This window comes from Eschscholzia californica, unplaced genomic scaffold (genome assembly GCF_041429995.1).
Source record: "Eschscholzia californica isolate CP2 unplaced genomic scaffold, dmEscCali1.0.p SCAF_1, whole genome shotgun sequence".
Taxonomy (NCBI): domain Eukaryota; kingdom Viridiplantae; phylum Streptophyta; class Magnoliopsida; order Ranunculales; family Papaveraceae; genus Eschscholzia; species Eschscholzia californica.
Window position 1 is genome coordinate 25,085,048 of NW_028238198.1, and position 26,971 is coordinate 25,112,018.

Sequence of the window (26,971 nt, forward strand, 5' to 3'; positions counted from 1 at the left end):
CGCCCCCGGCACGAACAGGTCAACCCTAAAATATCTAAAGGAATGAGGGGGGGTCCATGTAAGCTACGCCTCTGTCTCACGCCCTAAACTGGAGAGGCAGGAAAGTGCCAACAGCTTACCGACTCAATCCCCGAATCTCCCTAAAAGATCTCAGTTGGTTACAGATTTTAAGTGTTTAAGCAAGTTTGGGCTCCAAGAGTCTCAAAAGAGAAAGTATATCTCCAAAGGTATATCACCTCGGCAGGATATCAACGAAGTATCTTTAAGCATAGGAACTTTCTGTTATTTTAGATATGAGATAGACTCTAAGGGAAACCCTAGATACTACTAAAGGGTAACTTCCCTACACGGTTTGACGGCCACCGCCGCACCTACGCCACTCATCGCAGTCGGCCTAACATCGCCTATAAAAGGGCCCCCCATCGTCTTCCACAAGACATCTCGAACTTCGCCCTAAACTACCACCACATCCACTGAGTAAAACATACTCGCCCCTAAAAGGTTCAATCAATATTCAATCTTAATCTTCAAAGAGCACCCTGACTGTCTTGAGTGCAGGAGCGGTTTTCAAACCTTTTGCAGGTTTTCCCCCAGGAATCAGGAACTATGAGCTGGAGCTAGGAGCGGAGTTAAGATCATGAGCAGGAACAAAGAGCTGGAGCAGGAGCAGGAGCAAGGAACGGAAAAAGGAATCTTAATCAACTCAAAGAATATTCGATCATAACGGAGGATGTCATGCATCAACTCTTTTTTTCATGCAGATATAACGGAAGACCATTTTTTGACATCAACATTTGGCGCTAAAAGGAGGGCATCTCTAGCAATACCATCAGTTCGGTAACCCGAACTCTCTCTCTCTCTCTCTCTCTTTATCTCAAAATTAACCATTTTCATTAGCTTCCCAGACAATTATGTCTTTTGAATCTTTGATACACACGCCTCCTGAAGGTCTCGAGACAAACCCCTCACAGCTGAGGAGTGGCTGGTCGAAATCGAACGACTCGAGATTGATCAGTTGAGAAAAGAACAAGAGATCAAACGGCTTCAAGAGAATATGTGCAGAGTCGAGGCTGCCCGAAAGAAGGCCATAGCAGAGGAGCGAACATGGACAATTGATAATTTGTCCAGGAGACTCTTCCCAACGTCCGCGGGCGCTCACCCAATAGCACCAACCGACGGACAACCGACGACCGATTCAAACCGAACTGACGTCCCAAAGCATGGAGGGGTCGATAGTGGACACACAAGGGAGCCGAATATCAATGAAATAGTCGTACATCAGTCGTTGGAGTTAACTCATAAGTTTGACCATAAATCAGAAACTCCAACAGAAGAGCCCAATGAACGCTGGAAGGGAGAGCGCCAGAAATCAGAAGGGAGACTGATTTGAAGATTCCAACTGATCTAGTAGCGTATAAGAAACTAAGAGGAACAAAGTAGAACATAAAGTAAACTAGAAATGGAGGCTAGATGAAAGAGAGATTGAGTTATGGAAGTGAGATTCAGAAGAATGTGGATGAGAAATTTTCTCTCTACTTCTAGCGGCTAGCCTATATATGGGATGAGTTTGGGTTTATGTGAATAAGATAGGTAATCGATGGCTCAGATTAAATTATATGTGGAGAGTTTAGGGTTATATCGGACGGGTTCTCGGGTTGAAGGTTGCGGGCTCCTATCGGTCGGGCTTGTCGAGCCGGACGTCGGGCAAAGGGATCTGCCCGTGTCCTGACCACTAAACCCGTCATAACGGACCGGGTGAGCTCGCCTCGAGTTCTCGGACCTCGGGTCTCTACAGATCGAGCGGTTAGGGTCGGGTGACAGGTTCTCAGACTGTTTTCCCAGCCCTATATCAGCCTATATAGATTGTTTAAAGTGCAGGAGATATATATCAGCCTATATAGATTGTTTAAAGTGCAGGAGATATGCAATTATCTTCTTAGTTTCTAACTTCCAAATTTCAGTGTACACACTTTTTTTTCCCTTTAGTGATCTTTTAGCTTGTTATTTGGTGTGTCTTGCACAAATATCGATGTATAGGCCTAACTTTGATACCATGCTAAGCTTGTAGTCATCAAATTAAAAACCAATTAACAATGAATAGAGAAGAGACATTATATTCTTGCTTATTAAATCACGTTCTTCCATGTGGGACTATTCTCACAACCTAAAATCTGTTACGGTTTTGTTTTTATTTTCAGTTTTCACACAAGAACTGGACTTGAAACATTAGAGGAAGACCAAGTAGACGCTTGGGTTAAGATAAAAACAAGCGACGTTTTAATTTAACGACGAAATGTTTATCTGTGAAGCGCCCAAAGGACACAGGTTACACATACAACCAATATCCATTTCACCTTACTCATCAAGTACATACAGAATTATGTATTTACAATACCATATCCTATATATATATATAGTATAAGTTTTTAGAGAGAATGTATGTGCTTGACCCTCTGAATTGCTTCTCTGACTTTTGCTGATGGTTCTTCATATAAAATGGCTGGATCATCAAACTGAGAAGCTGAACTTGGCTCGCAGAGAAAAGCCCTAAATGAATCTGCTACTGAATATGAAAGTGATTTCAGATTATAACCACCTTCTAGGAAAAATACGCACCGTCCTCTGCATAATTCTGTCGCTAGTTGTTTGATGTTCGATGCTAGCATATAGTATGTACTCGTCGTAAATTGTAGAGAGGCTAGTGGATCTAGAACATGAGCGTCGTATCTGATCATAAAAAAACACCAACCCCAAAATAATGATAATTAATAGTAATTCCTAAGTAATGAAGTACATTCTCAGTTTCTGAGGTCTGCTCTGATCGGGTGTTAACATGTGCATCTCTCCACTGACAGAGAACCGGGTTAGAATCCTGGTTGTGGAGGTTTATGGTCCTTTACAGGACCACAGTGCAATTCAGAATTGAAGAAGTAAATACTTGCTCCTCACCCAGCGGAAACAAGAACGATATCTGGCTTGAATCTTCGGGCAGCCGGTACAATGACTTCCTCGAACACATATCGCATCGTTGTATCTCCCGACCCTCCGGGTAAAGGTAAGTTTAGTGTTGTTCCTTCTCCTTTTCCTTCACCTGTCTCATCTATCTTTCCTGTTCCAGGGTAACTGCCATCCTAGACATCAAACATTAAAGTTCGTAGTTACTATGGTCTCTAAATGAGTGAGCGGTGAGCCTAATATCTTTCGAAATCTTACAATGGTAATTCACAGTATAAAAGTGTTGGGTGGTCCACTAAGGTAATGTTTGGGAGACTAGAATGGTTCTATTATGATTTGGTTTCGTTTTCATTCTCCGGATAATATAGATGCATCAGTTGAAAAAGCTAACAAGGGTAGTAGCTTCAAAATCTTCACTACTGCTGGCAACATCTGATATAATTTGTATAATGATGAAGTGCTTACTTGGTGAGTTGAAAGGAAGTAAATATCCGGGTCATCATAAAATGCATCATTTGTTCCATTTCCATGGTGAACATCAAAATCAATTATGAAAACCCTCTTTAGTCCATGAACACGCTGAGCGTAACGAGCTGCTACAGCCACATTTCCGAAGACACAAAAGCCCATGGGTCCTTTAGGAATAGCATGATGACCTGGAGGTCTTATCAAAGCGAATCCAATAGGTGGGCTCTTGCTGATCTTTGATGCCGCTACCTGGATATATACATCCAACGTTAACAAAAGAAATTGCCTAAATTCCTCCTAACAGACACGAGACAGTTTCTCATTGGAAACCGAATATGGGAGAAAAGGATCATATGTTTTACTTAGGTAGTGCTTGTGTCTTTCTCATTGTCCGAATCTGACTCGTTAAACTTGTCTCAATCTGAATCTGATTGACCCAAAGTCAAACTGAATCAGACATCAAGACGAAACAGACAAAAATAAACAGCTCGAAATCGACTCGTAATAATTCAGATCTGGCTTAGGAAAAAAAAATACTTCCTCAATCTCGGATTGTGAGAGGAGTTAGAACAGCAACTTTACCACAGAATCAACTAAGGAAATGCCTGCTCCAGCAGCTGTGAGTGACTCCTGAAATGTCTGCATCATCAATAGATTCAACAACATAAGAAAGATGACAATGAGGTAACGTAATCCTACACATGGATTTCATTTAAAAAAACTATATTAACCAAGTGCAAGTATCTAACATCCGTGACTAACATTACACGGTTAGAGCATACATCGTGGTTGATTTTTCATCCGATCAATCCGAAAGACCATTTGCTACCATGATGTAGAGCGAAAAATAGGTTGTAACTTGGCAGATGGAGAGGATAAAACCAGAGAACAAGAAAAACAAATTTTGGCGTGGTTTAGCCAATGTCTAACCAACATAAACAGTGCAAAGAAATCAGATTCGGCAAAGATAAATGCGTCCTATCCATCAAACTTTTTTTTTCAACCCAAACCATCTTATTGTAGAGACCCGAATGAACAACAGTTAAGTTACAAACTATTATTTTGTACTATGACACTCTTCTTTCTATCTGTGGTGGTGGTTGAGATCTGATTGCAAAAAAAGAAAAAAGAGTTTTGATGGGTGGGTGCAGCAAACAAGCAATACCATAGTTGTGAGTTTTAACAATAACACCACACAATAAAAAAGAAGCAAAAAGCTTAAGTAGCCATCTTACAGTTGAAGTAGCATATGTCGGCCCGGTACCTTCGATGAAAATAAGACCTTCTTGAGAAGCTCGACCCATCGCCTGTGTGGGACATGATAATATGTAAATTTACCTGACAAGGCGTCCCGCTTAAGTATTCTTTAAGTCCAATAGAAGCTCAGTTTACTGAACAGCAACTGCTCAGAAACGCCGGCTTTGTCCTTTAAGTTCTAACCCCTAAACCAAAAGGTTTATGTTCCACTTGGTCAAATTGTATCATTTTGTTTCTCCACTGAGGTAGCAGGGCTTGGCTCTTCGTCTTGGAGGTCAATGGTTTTATACAAAACCGGTGTGCTATTTCACACAAAAAGTATCTCAAGGCTCATAGGAAATGCAAAGAATTCATACATTCTCGTCTCCAAGTAAAGAAATTTCAAATAACGTTACGTTCTTTCTTTGAATAGGAAAACATATACAAGGTTGGATAGGAAAATGATATTGGTACCTTCTCCAGACCAGTAACGTAAGATCTTGCATGAACAGCTGCAATATCATTGACACTTGCGAACTTGAAATTTTGAAGTTCAACCACGTCTGAACCACGGTGCTGAAACAAGATTTCAACAAAGAACAAGTCTATAGGTGAAAGAAAGAGAAAAACAGGCATAGGTGAAAATTATTAAGAATTAACTTCAATGAAAAATATTTTGAAGATTATATTTACTAATACCGAAACAAGAACACAAGTTGTAAATAATGGAACATAAAACCGAACTAACTTCCTACTGTCCTTTTCTCAACCAAATCTATAAATGGCTTATTTTGTTCTAGATTATTACAGGAATGGATTGCAGGTTTCACTAATAACATAATGAGTTCTAACATGAAAATAGAGTGAAACAATAAATTATACCTTTGGTGTGAGCTCCATCTTTTCAAGAGCGCTCGTAATTGCAGGAACCCTGAAATGAGACTCTGGATGTGCTTCCTGTTAGTTATTATTAGTCAAATTATCAATTCAAGATACAATAGAAATAAAACTATCTGTAAGTCAAAGATATAAAATGCTAATCTCATGTACTTGAGAAGCTACAATCTCTAAAGTGCCTAAAAGGCTTGTCTAAGGGAACTTTAACCAAGCCTAGAGAACATGGCAAATCGGCTTCACTACGGTGAATAGATGTATAATGTACAAAATGGCAAAGGAGTCAATCCGTTACACGTTCTTTGGGTGTGGAGGCTCATTTTAGATATGAAAGCATTTCATAGGGGACGAGAAAAAGGGAGTAATATCCTCAGTTAGGCAAACTTATTTGAAAGGTCTACTAGAGTCCTGCACATACGCATGATGGTCTGCTCAAAACTAGCTAAACTTTCATGACTGAAAATTATTGATTTCTCATTTCCCTAGTCTTTCTTTTGGTGTCTGTGGGGGAGTACTTGCATTAACAATCACAATTAAAACAAAAGAAATGTTACACACCTGAAAGATACCACGATTAAAAAAACCGTGGATTATAAAGCGAAGTAGGAGAAAATGAACTCAATTACCACATACCTTGTTATGACCCATTGCTGGTGCTACACAATAAATGATACGTGCATCAGATAGTTGCTTATCTGAAACAGATACAACTGCATTTTCTTCTACACCATTTGAACAAGAAACAATATCTCTATGATTTCTTAAGGAAGTTCTTTTCTTTGATCTCGTACTCACAGAGAAACTTTTCTCTTGTTTGGATATCTTGTTTGCTAAACTAAACATGCAACGGTTCTCTTGTTTAGCTAGCAATGGCTGGTGTATCGAACTCAAGAGGTTCCCTGTTAAAAGTACATATATATAACTCATTGTTGAAAAAAAAAACTTAAGTTACATGGAGCAGAACAAACAATCGAATATCAACCAAACAAAACGGATTAACAGTAACACACAAGTAGTGGAGACAGAGTACAGGTCAATGTTATCCGAAAATCTGATCGTTGCGGTACGTAGTACGTGAACCGGTGCGCGATCCGCTATAGTATCCGATATGCTAGATGTATACCTATTCGATAAACTATTTTTGGTTTTGCTACATGTTGGACTATTTTCCTTGACAATATATACTCTTTATGATGTATATATAAAATGACATTGTTAACTAGGGGACTAAATGTTGATTGATAGTTACCAATTAAGTTAAAATATGTATAAATTCCCTTAAACTAAACAAAAATAGTATTTGATTTGCATTTTCCCAAGCATTTGGGTGATTTCTTATTCCAAATGATTAGTACCTAGGTCATATTTTAAATCAAAAGAAGAATCAAATCAATCTTGTATACTATTATTATCTTTTTACACTCAACTCTAGAAGTTCAACATCATAAAAAGAAAAAGAACATTAATATTTACCATATTCTCTAGAGTAGTTGGAGTAGGATTCAGTTTAAACTGGAGAGAGAGAGAGAGAGAGAGAGAGAGAGAGAGATAATACCTCCATGGCTTATTCTGATCATTGAAATCAAACCCCCAATCTGATAGCTTCTGTGGGTGGTGCTGAATTGGAGAGAAGACTGAAGCCTTATTCTCCAAAGATTCTTCTAAAGTGTGAAAGAGGGTTTACTTATGGAGAACGGGCCGGGATCGGGTAGGTTTAACGGGTGGGCGGGTTCGGTCGTTTAACGGGCGGGCGGGTTCGGTCGTTTAACGGGCGGGCGGGTTCGGTCGTCTAACGGGCGGGTGCAACGGGCCGGGACTCGAGTAAGAGGCCTTACCCGTGTCCCGCCCGCGGCCGATCGAAATTTCGGGTCGGGTATGCCCTACCAGGTTCTTCTCAGTTGTCGGGTCTCACTGGTCTGGCGGTAAGTGTCGTGTTTCGGATTTTCAGACCGTTTTCCCGGGCCTAAACACCATGAAATGAACCCAACAATCTGTCCAAACCTATTTTTTTTATAAAGTTGCTAGAATTTCATAAATATATATATATATATATATATATATATATCAACTTGTATTTACATAGACATTGTTCTTGTAGTATTTTAATAAAAAAAGATGGAATCTCCCACGCACAAGACAAAGAAGAGGTTCGGGTTGTTCGAGCTATAACATCAGCCAAAATATTAACCTTTCTAGCAACCTTAACAAAAGTAACTTCCAAAAACTTACTTTCAGCTCGATTTCCTCGACAGTGGCTCTGGAGATCCAGCTACATGTGTTCTTCCCAAAAAAAATTGCGTCAATGACATTCGAAGAATCTGATTCGTTGACGATCTTTAAAAAACGGAGCTGAAACGCCCATTCCAATCAGAGTATATGGACAAACAAGATTTAGAAAAAAATTAGTATTCGATAGGAATTTGTTTGTTATACTTTTATCTCATTTTATATTCAGAAAACTCACGCACAAATCACAAACTAACATTAACCTCTCGTAGATTGTAAAAGATTTAGCAAGTTATCGGTCTGTCCCCGTAGAATTTATGTATTTGAAAAGCATCAAAAGGAAAAGAATCAAACCCCATCTGCCTGTATTCCTATTTCACTTCTCACCTAAAAACACAGATAATGTCTTCCCCAGATCAACGATCACCAACAAGGTCAATAGCTCAATAAGGTCCAAATGTATTCAAAATTCAGTTAGTATTTAATAAGATCCAACGGTCCTTATTCAAAGAGTATAGTCAACTTGAGCTGATAATAACACAGAACCAAGCATCTTTGTGGTTTTGATGTTTGGACCCACAGAAAACCAAAAGCCTGAAAGAACCCTAAAAAGAGAAAAAGAGATTGACCCTCCCCCAATTTTTGTCTTTCAGATTTTACAGAAGAAGGGGAAATCCTTCTTCAAGCATGCAACCATTAATTTCCTCTTTTGACCCTTATTCTCAATCTTCTCTCCTAATTCATTCAATTTCTAAAAATGGGTTTTTGTTATTTTTCTCTTTCATCTATCTATTCAGTAGTAATTTGAAGTTTCAATTTAATGGCGGTTTCAGATATAGAAGCTGTTTTGAATTTCTTGAGAAAAAATGGGTTGTCAGAAGCAGAATCCGCTCTCAAAGATGATATTCTTGAAATAGAGAATATAATTTTGTTTGATTTTGAGAAATTTCAGTCTCCGATTAATCCGACACTTCCTCCTGTTAGAATTGAATCGGGTCAAAGTAAATTGGGGATTTCTGATAATGTTCTTGCCTGTCCTAGTTCCAGCTCTGATGATTTCATAAGCTTGGGTTCTTCTGGTATGAAATTTTTTTTTCTCTTATTGCTACTTCCATTATTCAACTTTAAATTCAGGGGTTTGAAGTTAATGGGTTTAGGAGAAAAGGTCATTTTTTGGGGATTTCTGATAATGTTCTTGCCTGTTCTTTTGTACTAATTTGAATTGTTTTTCCTTGACATTCAATTTTATAAAGTTTGAAAGTAATTCATTAACTTGTTAATGATTGATGTTGTATGTTTGTATTCAAAAACAGGGTTCACTAATCCATATGGGTTTCCCTCAACAACTCCGACTAATAAATCAGATGATAGTTCATCTGATAGATTATCGCAATTCGGTACTGCTCGTAATTACCCCGACTCTGGTATGTTGAATGATATGTTTTTATGTGATGAAAAAGATGATGATTATTTCGATAAAGATTTCGTTAGTTGTCGAAGTGAGGATAAGTTTATAACAACCTCAAATGCCATTGAACAATATGAGAATTCATCAGGCAAGTCGTTTTTTCTTAGTAATAACTTAGTAGATATTATAGATGACATCTTCCTCAAAGATTGTTATCATTTGTATAAGACTTCCCAACTCGAAAATGGTATAGAAGCTGAGCCAAAGGGTGGAAGTGAAAGTAATTTGTTGGTTCCGATTTATGATTGTTGTATTGGACTAGAAGGGTTTAATGTTGAAGAATTTGAGGATGGAAACCGCCTGAAAATTGTGAAAGAACCCAACCTGATCGATAATGGTGAAACTAAATGTCCTTCTGGTCGGGATTTTACTTCAGAGAATAGAGTTTTGGAAAGTGGCAACTCTTCCATTGACAAGGAGTCGGCTAATTTTAATAGAGAAAACTTTAAAAAGGGATCTGGTTTGGGAATTCAAGTTTCTGAGCAACCTCTTGAACCATTTGAAGATGATTGCTTTGAAATAGACGATAGCTTATTAATGGCTGAAGAAGCCCATGATGGTCAAGTTGCTGGTGATGGAGAAAATTGCAGTACTGAAAACGACCTGCCAATATATGAAGCCATTGAGGATGAATACGAAGTATTCGATCTGAGAATTATTCATCGAAAAAATAGGTAAGAATTCAAACATTAGACTCAGATAATGAGGGTTTAATGTTATTCAATTTGCCACTCAAATTTCAGTACGACCACGTATAACTTATTTGACTTTTTCTTCCTAAGCTTTGATTATCTATCTATTTGGTCAGATTCTTCTGTATAATTTTCTTGTACCAGTATATTTAATGGATAATTTACAGGACGGGTTTTGAAGCGAGCAAAGATCTGCCTATTGTTTTGAATACTATCTTAGTCGGCAGATATTATGTTACAGAATACCTAGGTTCAGCTGCTTTTAGTAAGGTTGTCCAGGCACATGACATACAGATGGGAATAGACGTCTGCCTGAAAATAATAAAAAACGATAAGGATTTTTTCGATCAGAGTTTAGATGAGATCAAACTGCTAAAGTTTATCAACAAGCACGATCCTTCTGACCACCACCATATTTTGCGACTATATGACTATTTCTATCATCAGGTACTTATAAAAACTTTTTCAATAGAGTAAGAATCATCTCATGTCGAAAATATAAGTAGCATTTCATTATGGTCACACACACACACACACATCCTTCAGTGATATAAGAACTTCGTGAAACTCGTTAGCTAATATTTGAGGGTTCTGAATTTTGTGCAGGAGCATCTTTTTATTGTCTGTGAACTTCTCCGAGCAAACTTATATGAATTCCAAAAATTTAATCGGGATTCTGGTGCAGAGGTTTATTTTACACTACCCAGGTTGCAGGTTTGTTCAAAACAGTATTCGTACTTTCAGTTTTAGGCATACCCTTTGTCTAATTCATCGCCAGAGGTCAACCGTCTTGCCTGCTTAATTCGTGCTATTAATTAGTTGGTTATTCCTTTTCCAGAGTATTACTCGACAATGTTTAGAGGCGTTAGAATTCTTGCATCAATTGGGGATCATCCATTCTGACCTAAAGCCGGAGAATATTCTTATCAAAAGTTACAGCAGATGCAAGATAAAAGTTATTGATCTTGGGAGTAGTTGTTTTCGATCAGACAACTTGAACTTATATGTGCAGTCTCGCTCCTATAGAGCCCCAGAAGTTATCCTTGGTCTTCCGTATGACGAAAAGATCGACATATGGTCTCTTGGTTGTATCTTAGCTGAGCTCTCTTCTGGACATGTAAGTTCTTAGTATCTTTCCTCGCGATTCGGGAGATAAAAGCAATATTGAGCAATGCATTATCGATTATGTATATTTTCTTCCTTGTGATTTAGTCTGGTGTTCCTGACAGGTGCTCTTTCCGAACGAAGCATTGGTAGTAATCCTTACACGGATTATCGGGATGCTTGGTCCTATTGATATGGAGATGATAGTAAACGGCCAGGAAACAGACAAATACTTCACGAAAGAATATGATTTATATCGTATGAATGAGGTTTCTTTACAATCTCTTACTTATTTTGAATCAAACCGAGATAATAAGATGAACGTTCTTATACGTGTTTTATTTTTCTTTGTTGATTTGGTTCCATCATTAAACTCCCATAAGCGAAGCCTTAAAGTAGTGCTGATTTCGTATTTTAAGTTATGTTCTCATTTCAGGAAACAAACCAATTAGAGTATATAATTCCAGAGGAATCGTCATTGGAGCATCAACTAGAGGTTACTGATATCAGATTTATCGAGTTCATCAAGGAATTGCTCGAAACGAATCCAAGGAGGCGTCCATCTGCAAGTGAAGCACTGAAGCATCCATGGCTCTTGTACCAATACGAGTGAAGTTGCTTCCCTAATATCAAGCTGATCGAGCATCGGATTTTTCAGCACAAGACTTGAGTATGTCTATCTTTTTCAGATTTTTTTATTTGTGTATGAATGTATAGTTTTCATTTTTGTCGTACTTCACATCGTCACGTAGTGGTAATAACTTCTTGTTTTATTTGTTACATTTGCTTGCAATAATCCCATTCTTTTCAGTCTCATGTCTCTTTTTGTTTTTGGTAGTTTGGTCATTTCCCCTTTAATGGATTTTTAGTTTTTTTTTCTCTGCTATTTATTTATGTGTTTGCTACTACTTTTAAAACCTAATTTATGTCTAATGAAACCATAGCCTCTACTAATGGTTCATCTCTCTTCTCCAATCTGCTTCTTTGGTTATTTGTATTTGGTAAAAAAAATTCACACATTGTATACATATGGCATTTTGTTTTATACAAATTATAATATATAAACGGCGATTTACATGCTAACGACAATTTCTTATACAAAATATAACATACAATATATAATTTGTTTTTTGTATAAAACAAATTGCAGGTATTATTTTCTAGCCTAGTAGAGGCTATGGTTTCATTAGAAGAGAGATGACCTAGAAGTGTTGACGAAAACATCACCAATACTGACACGAAAAACATCACAAAAATCATCTGAAACAATGCAAAAGTTATAACCTCAAGATAGAGCGAAACCCACTAAATAAGATCTCTGTAACTCTCCTCCTTATAGATACACTCCAGGGGCTACTAAGAATAGATTTAAAGTTGTCGATTCTCTCTTATTTGAGTACAAGAATGATTTTGTCATTGAAGTGGAAAAACAAGGTTAATATCACTGTAACTTAACCAATCCATTGGCTGCGTTCGATGATGGTAAAACTATCACTGTAACTTAACCAATCCATTGGCTGCGTTCGATGATGGTAAAACGGTTATAAAACTCGATCTATTGCAGTTCCTCCATAACATTACATAACATATCTTTCCCCTACACCATCACCACTTTCAAATGGAGGATTTAAAGAATTGAAGACCGATTGGTGCGAAGAAAGGGGATTGGAAAACATCTTGATTTGTTTTTTATTAGTATTATTGTGAATATTTTGTCGACCTTTAGGGTCTTTTCATCACGATCTTCAGGATCTTTTGTCGGCCTTTAGGGTCTTTTAGTCAATGTCGAGTCAATTTCTGTCCCTTCGTGAGGCACTTTACATTCGAAAGTTCAATGAACTTATCTTATGTAACTCTCATGAAGTTGAGGAGAGAAATAACAATATTTACCATGTAACTTCGTGATATTTATCAATTATGAATGAAAGTATGATTTTACTCAAAAAAAAAAATCACTTGTTAAAAAGTGACAAAGGCTCCAGTAGTGCGTTACAAAGATTTTGACGATATGAAAGAAGAAAAGCGTTAGGAAAAACTCCTGGAACATAAATCGACATCATTTTACACGAAAGTTAAGCAAGATCTCAAAGCACAATATTTATTGCCCTCGCCATTATCAATATTGTCCGGCTTAGACACCAATCCGCTGAGTATGAGTTTTGATCATAACAAAGACTCTTCAAGTTCAACTAAAAACCTTGGCACTTGTGTTCAAGGCATCACTTAGGGTTTGATATTGACAAAAAAAAAATGTAACGGCACAAACTTTACTAGTAGGCACATTATTTTTTTTCTCCCAAATTTTGTCTGGTTGGCAGACCTCAAAAGAACCATCATATTTCCTTCCTTAGTCCCTCCTCTCTCTCTATCTAGGTGGTGGCTAACGGGTTGTGCCATGACGGTGCAGCCAAGTAGTCGTGACGTGTCTAACACACCACGACTACAGACGCGACTTTGAGTCTCACCGTGTCGTGTCGTGCCCAAAGCACAGAAGTATGGGCAGAGAAACACCTAAGTCAAACATTGTGGTATTTTGTTTAAAGCACAACATGTTTTTTATTTTCTTTGTTAATTTGTTAGAAAAGAAGTTGTTATCTATTATAACTTTTTATTTATCTTTTAGTCGTTTAGACATTGGATTATATTACCAACTTAGGTTTTACTTTGTTACGATGTTTGTAAACATCTAATCATTACTTTCAACAAGGTGGTAGTAATATTTTATAAACTAAAACAATCTGTTTCTAGCGGGTTAACATGACTGTGAAGGAACGACATGGGTCGTGTTGTTGTTCCTAAAGTGTCGTAGTTAACAAGTTTGGGAACTTAAAATCTTACACCCCCACGACCAGTTTAAACCGTGACAGGTCAACACGAACGGGTTGTTCCGTGTCTACCGTGTTGCCTTATAAACAACGGGTTGTGCGGTCTGTTCTGGACTGACACGGTTTGTTGGCCACCTCTAATGAGTTTTCTTCTGATATCTTCTTCGGTTCTCTCCTCCCGTGACTTCTCATCTTTTGTTTGGAGCTTAACAAAATGCTAGTCAAACACTATGGACCAAATGAAGGAGGGAATATATGGGCCCTTTGTAAAACCCGTGTGCTCCTACTACTTTCCATCCCAAATTTATATGGGTTTATATACACTCACCGTTTTTACCATCCATACCCGACTTCTTAATGGGTTACGTCTTGTCGCCAATTCTGAAAGGAAAATGTTACATACACTTTACCGTTATACACCACTTTGATTTGGTCAATCAAAGCTTTGTTTTTTTTAGCAAATAAAACATATATTAAAAGTAGAGTTACAAAGTTTGAGTCCTATAGCTGACGGACTAAAATACGTAAGGATCAAAACAGTAACTAAAGTTAACAACAAAGGGTTTGAAAGGTAACTCGACACAATCAAGGGGCTAAACACGAACCAGGGAGATTGGGGGCGACTTGGTTATGAATTCTAGGGGTTAAACACGAAGCGGCCAGATTGTGGGCGACTTGGTTATGAATTCTAGGGCAATGAGATATCACCACGTTGCTTTGCCAGATTCTTGCATGCAAAGCTCCATGATGTCCGTAGATAGACGCCACATAATAACGATTTCGATGGTTGTGATCAAATCAACCTTCTCTCTATTGTTAGGGATCATACACCATTTTTACCACACTTGTCTCCCCACCTCCACCTAGGGGTGGGAATCGGACGGGCGCGGGCGGGCTCGGGCAACAATAAGCCGGACTCGGGCGGATCGGGCTCGGATAAGCCGAGCCCGCAGTAGGGAGTCGGGCGGATCGGGCCGGACCAAAAACGTCATATTGGTGCCCGTAGCCCGTCCGAGCCCGGCTGCCCGAGCGGGTTCAAAAGGGCTCGGGCCGGACGGGCTCGGGTTATTATATTGAAAAATTACAATACTAAAAATTGGTCCTCTCAAGTCTCAACTATCCAAAACCTCAATCAAAACAAAAAGTTCAATCAACTATGTCTTAACTAAGGAGGGGGTGTGTTATAAGCAGCCTCAAAATTTCAAGCATTAATGTTTTGGGAAGTTTCAAACTTATTCATGATGAAATTTCAAGCATTAGTGTTTTAGGATATTTCAAACTTGTTCATGATGAAGTTCAACTGACAGGAAATGGTGGAAAAAAATAATACTGCAGAATATCAGTCCTCTAACAAAAATTACAACATAACTAACCAAGATTACAACATTACTGACCAAGATTACTAACCAAGATTACAACATTACAACATTACTAAACAAGATTGATCAATCAAGAGAGATATTTACACAATGAAAATCTCAATAATAAAATAAAAAACAAATCAAGAACATTTAATCATATATATTTGTTTGATCAAATTTTTAAGATCTGTTTTACAACATGAAAAATAAATAAAAAAACAATTACAGTAAAAACCAAGAACATATATATATCAATATATCATGATAATATTAAATCAGAAAAAAAAGTAACTAATGTCGAAGATAATGTTCAAAAGCTTAACCGCTTCATGTGATCCGAAGATCATCGGCGTATACCGAACATCATCTTATCTTCTTGAATCTAAACCCACATGTAGATCGGAGAAAATGAGGAAGAAGGCTCCGGTTTTAGTTTATCTTGGTCTCTTACTCTCAGCCTTACATGAGATTTGAGAAGGGATAGAGTAAATGTTAATGGATGGTAGAGAGAGAGAGAGAGAGGCGGAGTGAGAGAGGCAGAGATTAGGGTTAGGGTAAAGTTTTGTCTTTTGAAACCCTATTTATAAGTCCAAGCCTCCAAGGGGTGTACCCTATTTAATCCAACGGCTGAAGTGTACTCAGTCGTTGGACTTAAAGGTGGACACACAGATGTTCTAGCGGGTAGCGGGTACATCTTAACGGACGGGTATCGGGCGGACATTTCGGGCGGGTTTATCGGGCCGGGACTCGGATTTGAGTCCCTGTCCGAGCCCGGCCCTATAAGCCCGAGCCATCGGGCCGGGTTAGCCCGGCTCGGGGAGTAAGCGGTCAGCGGTCTCTAACGGTCCGGGCCGAACGGGCCGGACCCCGGGGTCCCGGACCGTTTTCCCAGCCCTACCTCCACCAAGACCGCCACTTTCATTCTCTCTATATTGTTCTCTTTCTCCAGTAGAGAGAAAGTCGCTTGATTGACTCTCTCTAATCTTCTAATTGAGATCGTTGGTCAACCACTGATCGGCAATCTTCACTCGATGCAGATGATGGCTGGAATATGAGTGATAATTTGACTTGGTCAAAGTAACTTTACCAAGTCAGAGTATGGGTAACAATGGTCGGTGTGTATAAATCTTCCACCGTAGTAATCAACGAGAAATTTCACACTAAAGATTTTTTTTTATTGAAACGGTAAACATTGTATTATTTATATAACAAAGTTTATAAATGGGAGACAAAGTTGTAACATCATAGTAAAAAAATTAAACGGTTAATTCCATTTAGGCCCCCAATTTGTGACCAACTCACCGTTTTGGCCCCCATAAGTGTCCGACAGTTCGATTTGGCACCCAACTTCTTGTTTGACCCCCAAACATTTTCTAAACCTCCCAATTCTACCCTCATGGAAATTCTGTAAATTTAATTCTTTTTTATCTCTTTGCCCACCTCACCTCAACAATTTCCACATCACCTTCTTCCACATCAGAGTTCGCTGGAAAATGTCGCCAGAGAAGGTCACAGGTCAGTGACTTTTTCCAGCGACCATTAATTTTTTTTACCTTCTTCCCCAACCTCTTTTCTCTCTCTATCTTCTCTCTTCCCTTCCATCTCTATTCTCTTCCATCTTTCTCACTCTCCCCTCTTCTCTCCCTCCCCTCTCCTCCCTCTTTCTTTTGAGTTCCAGCCAAACCCTTCGCCGGAAACTCGTTTGGATCTGAGGTTTGGAGAACCCCAGATCCAGACACTCTTTGTCTGGGATATCCAGGCGAAGAAGGTTATCTTTGCCTGAAAATCCCAGACGAAGAGGGTGCTAATTGTCTGGGATTTCCCAGACAAAGAAGGTTCCTCTTCGTCTGGAAATCCCAGGTGAAGAGAACTCGGATCTGGGGTTTTCCATACCCCAGATCTAGACAAGTTTTCGGCGAAGGAAACCCCTTCGCCGGAACTCAAAAGAAAAAGGGAGGGAGAGAAGAGGAGAGAGTGAGAGGGCGATGGAAGAGAAGAGAGATGGAAGGGAAGAGAGAGAAGATAGAGAGATGAAGGAGGTTGGGGAAGAAGATGAAAAAAAAATTAAAGGTCGCCTGAAAAAGTCGTCGACCAGTGACCTTCTCCGGTGACATTTTCCGATATAGAAGAAAGTGATGGAAATTGTTGAGGTGAGTTGGACAAAGAGAAAAAAGATTTAAATTACATAATTACCATGAGTGTAGAATTGAGAGGTTTAGAAAATGTTTGGGGGCCAAACAGGAAGTCGGGGCCAAATCGAACTGCCGGACACTTATGGGGGCTAAACCGGAATTAACTCAAAATTAAAATATATAACTCTGAGCACACCCTCAAACTTGTAACTTTCACGACTGTAAGTAAAGTCGCTACGTGACTCTTTTTAGAGATAGTAGTATTCCCATTGACCTACGACTATACCCATGGTCGCTTGAAAATAAACGGACATGTCGTTGGTGAGCAACCATCAAAAAACAACCTTAACCAAGACCACCACTTTAACGTCTAAAACGGCTAAAATCACACAAAAAAACATATGGAAAAAGAAATACATAACTTCATAGAAGTCCTATGATTTCTTAAAAGCGAAGCCCGAGATTATTATGCCTCACCACAATCTAAAGAGATCACAATGAGACACCTGATAACTTGAGTTGCTAACGAAGTCCAAGCCAAAGAGTTCGTCCAAGCCAGTTAGGTAACGCATATAAATTGTGAAGGATGAGGTAGAGAACAAGAACTGGTTCGGAAAAATTTCTAACCAAAAAGTTTTGTTGTGTCAATCAAAACTTTGGGCTTGTAAAACTGGTGCCCTCACACTTACCGTTTGGAATAAGCCAAATGAGTTTGAACTTTGAAGTCATAGGAGAAAAAGTAAGAAAAGGATGCAAGTAGGTATTAGTCTCTTACCAGGTTGATGTTGAGGGTCAACATTATCAGAGTGATGAAGAAGAAACCAGAGGTTGCTTGACTTTTAACTACATCATGTACACTTCTATACTTGTTCTACTTCAACATATTGACCCAAATTAGTGAAAAGGACAATGAGGAGTTCTACAGGCGCCCTTATTACTGCTCTACCCACCCCGAGTTCCACCTAATTCAGATACGAATTCTGAACTAAAAAGCTCTCACTGTCTTCTGTCACAGTTCGATTTCGATCCGTATCGTATCGGACACGAAACGACTAATTCGAAATTTGTTTCTGTTTTGGATTCAATTGTTTCCTACCAAAATGGCATAAATCTCTGAATTTTGTATACAGCTCATATCTCCCCTGCATTCATTACTCTCTCTCTCTCTCTCTCTCTCTATTCTTACCGATGAAGAAGAAACCAAATTCAAGTCTCCTCTTTTCCGTCAAACCCAAGTTCGTCAGATGACGACGAACCCATCTTCCTCTTTCAAATTGAATCTACTTATCATCTTCTCAACTGTATTGATAGTTATAGTCAATGGACTTGGTTCAACTTCTACTATCGCCGTTAGTTATGGTTCCGGCACCGTTTGTGGTATACTAGCTGGAAAACCCAGACAAGGAATTCAGTGTTATATGGTAGGAAATAGAAATACTATTTATTTAAACCCTAACATTTCTTATGATTCAATTTCCGGTGGGGAAAATTTCTTCTGTGGATTAAAATCAGGTGGGTTTAGTTTTTTCTGTTGGAATTGGAATTCTTATTATTCATTCTTTCAACCTAAACGAATCTACTATAGTAAAACCATTGGATTGAGGGATTTAACGGTGGGAGATACCCAAGTTTGTGCTTTAGAGAAATTAACAGGGGTTGTTCATTGTTGGTGGAGAGGAGAGAGATTGGGATTAGGAGGATTAGGGTTTTCTTCTCCACAAAATGGTGAAACCTTTAAATCAATTACTTGTGGAAAAGGTTTTTCTTGTGGGATTTTGAAGAACAATAATGAAGTTCACTGTTGGGGGATTAATAGTAAAACTGCTACTGAAATTCAAAAACAGTTTCAAAATATTTCTATGATGAGTTTAGTAGCTGGTGATTCTCATGTTTGTGGGTTAAATTTTAATGGGTTTTTGATTTGTAAAGGAATGAATAATTTAGGTCAATTAGATATCCCTTTTGATTCAAAATCAAAAGCTTTTGATTTTTCGATCTCCGGTTTGGCATTGGGGATGAATCATAGTTGTGGGATTAGAAGTTCTAATGGTAGTGTGATTTGTTGGGGAGGAAATGGGAAGTTTTTCAGTAATGAAATTGAAGGTATATCTTTTGAATCAATAGTTGCTGGATTGAATTTCACTTGTGGGTTGACAACAAGAAATTTGTCTTTGATTTGTTGGGGACCTGGTTGGGATTCAAAAAACCCTAATCAAGCTAGATTAGATCTGCCATTGTCAAAAATTATTCCAGGTTCTTGTACTCAAAGTTCTTGTAGTTGTGGCATTTACCCTAATTCTGAAAATCTTTGTTCTGGGTCTGAAAATATATGTAAACAATGTGAACCCCAACGTCCACCATTTCCCGTTTCTCCACCATCACCACCACCACCACTACCGCCACCGCCACCAACAACAACAAAGTCGAATTCGATTGTTAGAAACAGGGCATTATTAGTTTTCGCCATTGTTGGTTCAGTTGGAGCTTTATCAGGTATCTTTAGTATTATATATTGCTTATGGGCAGGAGTTTGTTTTGGGCAGCAAAAGATTCATAATTCAGTACAACCCACCATTAGTGGAGGAGATCAAAATGTGGGTAGTGATCGAATGAGTCCTTCTGTTTCAAGATCATCGACTTTTAGACGTCAAAGTTCTCGAATGATGAGAAGGCAAAGAAGTGGGCCTTCGTCGAAACATGCCGATAGAGCTGAAGAATTCTCCTTTTCAGAACTTGCTATTGCTACTAATGGATTCTCTTTGGAAAACAAAATCGGTTCTGGAAGTTTTGGAATAGTTTACAGAGGTAAACTCTCAGATGGTCGAGAAGTTGCCATTAAAAGAGGAGAAATAAGTAAGAAAACAAAGAAATTTCAAGAGAAAGAAAGTGCATTTGAATCGGAATTAGCATTTTTATCGCGTCTTCATCACAAGCATTTGGTTAGTTTAGTGGGTTTTTGCGAAGAGAATGAAGAGAGGCTTCTGGTATACGAGTACATGAAAAATGGTGCATTATATGATCATTTACATTCGAAAAACAACACCGAAAAATCTAGTGATCTTGTAAATTCATGGAGAATGAGAATTAAAATTTCATTAGATGCAGCAAGAGGGATTGAATATCTTCATAATTATGCAGTTCCACCTATAATCCATAGAGATATAAAATCATCTAATATCTTATTAGATTCAAATTGGGTAGCTAGAGTTTCTGATTTTGGATTATCTTTGATGGGTCCAGAATCTGAGGAAGAATACATGTCGGCGAAAGCAGCCGGAACAGTAGGATATATGGATCCTGAGTATTACAGTTTAAACGTTTTGACAGCGAAGAGTGATGTTTATGGTCTTGGGGTAGTTCTATTAGAGTTGTTAACAGGAAGAAAAGCTATATTCAAGAACGACGAAGAAGATGGAGGACCGATAAGTATTGTTGATTTTGCGGAGGAGAAGATAATGGCCGGAGAGGTCGAGAGAATTTTAGATGAGAGAGTAGGATCCCCGAACGTTAACGAGGTCGAAGCAGTTGAATTAATGGCTTATATAGCTGCACATTGTGTGAAACAAGAAGGGAAAGATAGGCCAAGTATGAGTGATATTGTGGGTAATCTTGAAAGAGCTCTAGCTTTATGTGATGGTAGCCATGGAAGCATCTCTAGTGGTTCAATATCTGTTGCATCATATTGAAAAACCAGAAGATTGAGTAAAACATTACGAAGATGGAACAGAAAAATAAGTTCATGGGTTTTTTAAGGATTTCCATTTTTTTTAAGAATTTTAAACTTTTTATGTAATTTTTTAGTGTAGAGGTTAGGATTTGACATTGAATTTTAGTTGCAAACTTTAAACACTAACTAGGAAATTTGATTTTAGTGAAGAAGGTGTGTCTGGGGTAGAGAAAGGAGAGAAGGGTATTTGTTCATTCTTGGTTATGATATCTAATTTAAGCAATGTTTATAGTTTACTCAATCTCATTCCAATTCAAACATCACTTTGTGATCCCTTTCGGGGTAGATACATGTACCACCCCAGTTGATTACTTACAAAGGTATGTTATAAGATAAGAGGTAAAATTGTCATTTAACCGGTGAAACGATGATTTTGCCTCTAGTCCTAGTAGCCACCACGTACGTATGAAGAGACTGGCGTGGAAAGTTATTTAAATTATCCTACAACTACGGCTAGAATACTTCAACAACTGCACTCTTGTTTTTCGGTATCCTACTAGGTTTGGTATATTACTCCAGTCCTGATAATATGATATGGAAAGGGATCCTATGATTTTGAAATGGAAGTTTAGAAGTGTGAATTTATGGTTTAGGGCTAATGTGAACTATATACATAATACATGTGGTGAAGGACCGACCATATGTGAATCACATTAATAATAGGATTAATAAGGGGGGACAGGACAGAGACTTCACTCTTCCTCTACTATTTTTGTGAATTGTTTAACTTTTATTAATTTAATACTACTTCATTATTGAGGCTGGCAGCTATAAGAGTTAACAAATTTAAGAAGTACAAGTTTGAGATCTTAACTGAGCCTATCTTTTTTAATCAGACTTTCAATTCCAACAGAGAAGCAGGTAAAAGTTCTGGCCCACACCAAAGTCATACCAAGATGCATACTACCTGCTCCCAGACAAAAAGAACTGTGAAGCTCATCAGCTTAAGTGGAGGGTGAAACAGAAGAAAACTTCATTCTTGATTAGTTCGTAGTCATCTAATTTAAAATCAATTAGCCAAAGTACTCATTCCGAATGTGAGACTATTCTCACAGTTCTGATTGTCCGATCATTACGTTGGTTTTTAGACTATTACCCTATTATCGAAGAGTTACCACTTGGACAGTATTTCTGTAGCCACATTCAATATTTCTATCAAACCCAAGATAAAGTATCGTGTAAGTTGATTTGCAATATTACACAGAAAGCACAATGATTGACATAATTCAATACCCAAACTATAATGGGGGGTCTACAGGCGTTCTGGAAAATTTCTATAGGCCCGCCCCTCACTCTTAGCGCCAAATGGACAGGTCAGTCCGAGGGCACCTGTTGGGTTTGAACAACACAGACTCAAGCTAGTCTGACTGCCAATGGGTAGTGTGCTAAGAGAGAGGTGGGCCTATGGCAAATTTTAGGAGAGCCTATAGACCCTCGGTACTACAAATAAACAAACAATCATCTTTATACGCTAATGATCTCGAATCGCATAAGAAGCTTTACGTTCTTGTACTTCTCTCCTTTCTGGTTGTGAAGTGGTACGGCTCGAATCCCAGACCTTAACTCCGATACTGGCAAACAAGTTTGTCCTCCGAAATCATCCTTATCAGACATGTCATACTCGTGAACTTCAATCCTAAGCAACGCCAACTCTGGAACAGTCAATGGGAACTCGAACTCCTCATTCCATACTGGTATCCAATCATCCTCGATCTTCTTTGTTTTCTTCATTATACAATCAGCTGGTACTCCGGCAATTCCTACCTACATATATTAATGGGTATTATTTTGCCCCTCTTATATACAAGTTTAGGTCACAATCATTGTAGATAAGGAGCATTTCAGGAACACGTCCGATTTTCTCCCAAACACGAACAAAACTCGGGCAGTCTATATATATATACGAGAGAAAGTTATCTAAATCATAAGCTGACAGCTTAGTAGTAATGCCTTACCCGTGTATAGAAGTCGGGTGGGGAGTATAGGTCGAAGTGTGTTCGACTGAAATCCGAATACCAGCCTTCTCCCATGTATACTCTGACCTGTAATGTTGACATGAAAACCCGAATCAGAACAACTTCAGAGAATTCACAACTTCGGAGATGAAGATAAAATGATGGATATTCGGTGTACAAGATGGCGCATTCACCTTCAAGATTTGCTTCACTGGTAACCGTGCTTTAGGATTAAAGACGTCGTTATCTGAACCAGATTTTAGTAGAAAATCAGGCTTTTTTATATAACCACATCCTCCGTTTCCTCTGAACATTCCATGCATCAACCAGAGTGACTTCCCATATCCCTAAAAGAGTTCAACTCAAGTATAAGTACTTTTGTCCAAAAAAAAAGACTTTTAATCTCATCCACGATGATTTTCTTCGAGATGGTAATGTTCCTTCGAAAACGAACAATGAGAAGGACTAACCTGCATATTGAATGCAACCATTTGAGCTCCATGCATCCAACCAATTAGAGGGTTATAATTAGATGAATCAAAGCGTGTTCCCTTCGGGTATATTCGAAGCACATTTCTCTGAGTGAACCTAGAACAAATTCAGTGATTAGAGCAAACACCACACCGTACCGATATTCCTTCCAAGCATCGTTCATATGTAAAAGGAGACTGTATATGTGCAGAAATTTCTCAAAGTTAGGGCTTTTTGAAGGATCACATGCATTTCGTGTGGGATGTTTTGACTAGCTAGACTAACCAACAGGGCCTAGTCGAATCTGAAGAGTCCAATAAATACCTGACAATAGCTTTTCCATGAGTTAGCGAAGCCTTTTCAAGCTCTTGTTCGCTCATACTAAGACGTCTAACTTTGTCTGGATCCACCTTCAGTGCTTCTTCCAACCCGCCCCTAGGTTTCCCAGCACGAATGGCAATTAAAAGTCTATATTCTTGTGCAACATCTTGACGCATAGATTGGCTCCCATCATCAAGATTCTCGTCGTCCAAAAGATCTGCACTATCTGAACCTTCCTGCTAGCAAATGAGTATGTAATGAAAAGTTAAATTAGACAGCATACAGCACGTTCTTCAATATATACACTAACGGCAATCCGTTATTTCGGGATTGATAGCGGCCTACTGCCAAAAACCTGAATCCCAAAAGATGCTGAGGTATTATTGTGCGGGTGCGTGTGCGCGTGTGTTCGTGCACGCGTGTGCCTGTACATGTCTTTATACGAATAAGGTGAAATTTATAATTTTACTATACCTTACTATCATCCTCTTCAAGTTCAGATTTTTCTTGTACCGTTCCCCAGTTTTCATCGTCCGAAGAATCCTTTCTCTTCAATACATCATTGTCTTTATCCTTGGCAGTTCTATCAAGGTATTCTTTAGGTGGTTTAGTCGAGATAATAACCCGTCTTTTCAGTGACTCAGGTGATGGCAATTCTACTAACCCTTCTGGCCCAGTTGTAAACAACATTTCTCCAAATGTCTCAGTGATCATCTAAAAGATAAGGTCAAACAATCAAACAAACGAAAAACGAAAACCATGAATTCTAAAATCCTAGAAAACAAACTCACTTTTGCAACTTTAGCTTGAAGATGTGAAGGAAGGTGATCTTCTAGTGTTATAACAACAGGATATTCAGAAGCCGAAAAAGCATGCTCCTTAATTGACCTCAAACATTTGATCATTTCGACTGGAGTTGTAAGAGTTCTACAGAATTTCGAAAAAAAATCATTTCATTTCAGACATACCCAAGGAGATCAATAATGGCTAACAGATGACAACATTTCATTTCAACTGGTTGTAGTTTCATACCTTCCATGAAGAATGTTGACGTTATCGTCTGAAGAGTTAGGCCACATATCCAATTCAATTACTCTAACACCATTCTGTAAGGCTTTTATGATTGGGACATCACTACAATCACTACTGAGTTGATTTCCTGTTAAATAGGAATTATGCCCTGTATATATGTAATAATGGGATAATGGAGCTGTCATATCTTGGTGTACCTGCCATTAAAATAACCCTTAGATACCTAAAACTTTGATGATTTTCACCACCCTAAAGGGAAATCACAAATCCAACAATTCATATCAACAAAAACTTTGGATACTAAAAATCAAATTCTAGAAGACGGATTTTAGATACCAATTGAGGATATTCCTAGTAATCCCAAAATATCAGTATATTGTTTGGTTTGGTCAAGAATGAGACTGGTGAAGATTGATTTTGATTATTCAACATCGTAATGTGATTCTTAGTACTGCAATACTTTACTATATCGTCAAGTTTAGTCAAGAGTAAGATTGGTAGAGATTGATTTTTTTTATAGTAGCTTGTTTGATTGACTATTTCAAAGGAAAGGGAATCGTAAACCCACTCACCTATTGGGTTTGGGATGGGCGATGAATCACAATTCCTCTTCGAAATGTGACTCGCGATTAATTCTCGTGTATCAAACACCAATTTAGCCTAATTCCATTTCCACGCTAAAACATGGTCTAATGGATGACAAGTTTCTACAAATTTCCCAATTAAAGGACTTAAATAATTACTTAAAAAAGAGAAAGAAATAAAAATTTTAACTAGTAACAGAACTATTTGATGTGAAAGGGAATTTGAAAACATTTTGCAGTAATCGGCACTCCTATCCTCTTTGATGTGAAAGGGAATTTCCCTATAGTATTTCGGATTCCCATAAAACGGGAATCACGTTCCTCTTATGTGATTCTTGATTCATTCCTACCAATCAATCACCACGATTTGACCGATATTAACTAGAAATTAATAGAAAAGTGAAAGGGTTTTTCAAAACTTACCAAATTAATGTGTGAAAGAGGAGGATTAATAATATCAGCAAAGAGATAACGAAAGAAAGCTTCAAGATGAAGACCTTTTCGATGGAAAATATTGAGATGTTTAAAACTATCGATAATAGTTTGAGCATTTTCTTTTGTTGAATTCCTTTCTTTTTGATATTCAATCATGAATCTATGTAACTGATCAACGGTCATGATTCCATTATCTGAGTAAGTATTGAATAGGGTTTTAATCTCATCTGGTGCTTCAGCTAATGTTACTCTGAATCTTCTTCTGAAACAAAAGCAAATACTGTATGTCTCCTTCGTCGTCGTCATCTTTTCTTTGTCTTTTAGAGAGAGAAAATAAAGATTGTAGTTTTAGAGAGAGAAAGTAATTGCATTGAACTGAAAAATGGTAGAGAGAGAGAGAGAGTTTGAGTACAGTAGTGGGAAATGAAGAACTTCTTCGTCAACTTCGATCTGGGAAGACGAACGTTCATTTATTATTTAAGGCTATCGGAAACTTCAATTTTGATTTGGACCGTCGGATTATTTGATTAGTTATGTCAGTCTCAAAGTGGTGGGTGTGGCCCACTTTAAAGTTGACTCTGTCTTTTTGAATTTTTATTTTGTCGTGACTTATCAGACTCTTCTAGTCTTCTTTACTTGGTAGATTAAAATAGGTGCATGTGTATCTTGTGGAGCAATGGTGGGGAATGGGAATGCAATACCACTCGTGACTTTCCCATCATGTGATTTAGTGTGAATTTGATTATGAAGAAGAATTTGATTTGACTACAAAAAAAAAAAAAAAAATTAAGAAGAGGCTCTACTGAAACTCTAAAAAATAACATGTGACACTCTAAAGTGTTAGAGTTTGTTTGAGTGTCCCATTTGAGATGTTCTTAGAGCATCTCCAATGGGACATTCAATCTCTAACACTTAGAGTGCCACATATGACTTTTTGGAGTTTTTGTTAAAAAATCATCTCCAATGGAACACTTTGTTACACACTCTATTATGAGTTGGACATATTTATTATAGAGTGTCTAGAGAGAGAATCTCTAAAATGAGAGTGTCTACTTGAGACTCTCTAAGTGTTACTTTATTATTTC

General features: G+C 38.1%; 4 protein-coding genes across 6 annotated transcripts; 2 read left to right on the forward strand and 2 right to left on the reverse strand.

Moving 5' to 3' along the window:
- Nucleotides 1–2,254: 2,254 nt before the first annotated feature.
- On the reverse strand, nt 2,255–7,239 carry LOC147565419 (histone deacetylase 14, chloroplastic-like). The gene is made up of 9 exons (XM_086651902.1): nt 7,109–7,239; nt 6,187–6,452; nt 5,542–5,616; nt 5,134–5,235; nt 4,659–4,730; nt 4,006–4,062; nt 3,421–3,672; nt 2,950–3,131; nt 2,255–2,727 (listed from the first exon to the last, which is right to left on the reverse strand). The coding sequence occupies exons 1-9, from the start codon at nt 7,128–7,130 to the stop codon at nt 2,427–2,429; spliced, it is 1,329 nt and encodes a 442-aa protein (XP_086508028.1). The 5' UTR covers nt 7,131–7,239; the 3' UTR covers nt 2,255–2,426.
- Nucleotides 7,240–7,990: 751 nt separating this feature from the next.
- LOC147565420 (uncharacterized) lies at nt 7,991–11,859 on the forward strand. 2 transcript variants are annotated; one of them, XM_086651904.1, is made up of 7 exons: nt 7,991–8,858; nt 9,093–9,921; nt 10,107–10,386; nt 10,546–10,653; nt 10,778–11,056; nt 11,169–11,312; nt 11,480–11,859. In XM_086651904.1, exons 1-7 carry the CDS (start codon nt 8,600–8,602, stop codon nt 11,654–11,656), a joined length of 2,076 nt encoding a protein of 691 aa, XP_086508030.1. In that variant the 5' UTR covers nt 7,991–8,599; the 3' UTR covers nt 11,657–11,859. The 2 variants fall into 2 exon arrangements, with proteins under 2 accessions (XP_086508030.1, XP_086508031.1); XM_086651905.1 differs by having other exon boundaries at nt 8,345–8,858; nt 11,169–11,301.
- Nucleotides 11,860–18,008: 6,149 nt separating this feature from the next.
- Nucleotides 18,009–21,329, forward strand: LOC147565421 (putative serine/threonine-protein kinase-like protein CCR3). The gene has a single exon (XM_086651906.1). The coding sequence runs from the start codon at nt 18,606–18,608 to the stop codon at nt 21,045–21,047; it is 2,442 nt and encodes an 813-aa protein (XP_086508032.1). The 5' UTR covers nt 18,009–18,605; the 3' UTR covers nt 21,048–21,329.
- Nucleotides 21,330–22,216: 887 nt separating this feature from the next.
- Nucleotides 22,217–26,725, reverse strand: LOC147565422 (phosphoinositide phospholipase C 2-like). 2 transcript variants are annotated; one of them, XM_086651908.1, is made up of 9 exons: nt 25,875–26,725; nt 24,868–25,064; nt 24,627–24,762; nt 24,310–24,549; nt 23,839–24,071; nt 23,514–23,631; nt 23,238–23,390; nt 23,044–23,130; nt 22,217–22,852 (listed from the first exon to the last, which is right to left on the reverse strand). In XM_086651908.1, the coding sequence occupies exons 1-9, from the start codon at nt 26,190–26,192 to the stop codon at nt 22,553–22,555; spliced, it is 1,782 nt and encodes a 593-aa protein (XP_086508034.1). In that variant the 5' UTR covers nt 26,193–26,725; the 3' UTR covers nt 22,217–22,552. The 2 variants fall into 2 exon arrangements, with proteins under 2 accessions (XP_086508034.1, XP_086508033.1); XM_086651907.1 differs by having other exon boundaries at nt 23,839–24,074; nt 25,875–26,497.
- Between the last annotated feature and the right edge of the window lie 246 nt (nt 26,726–26,971).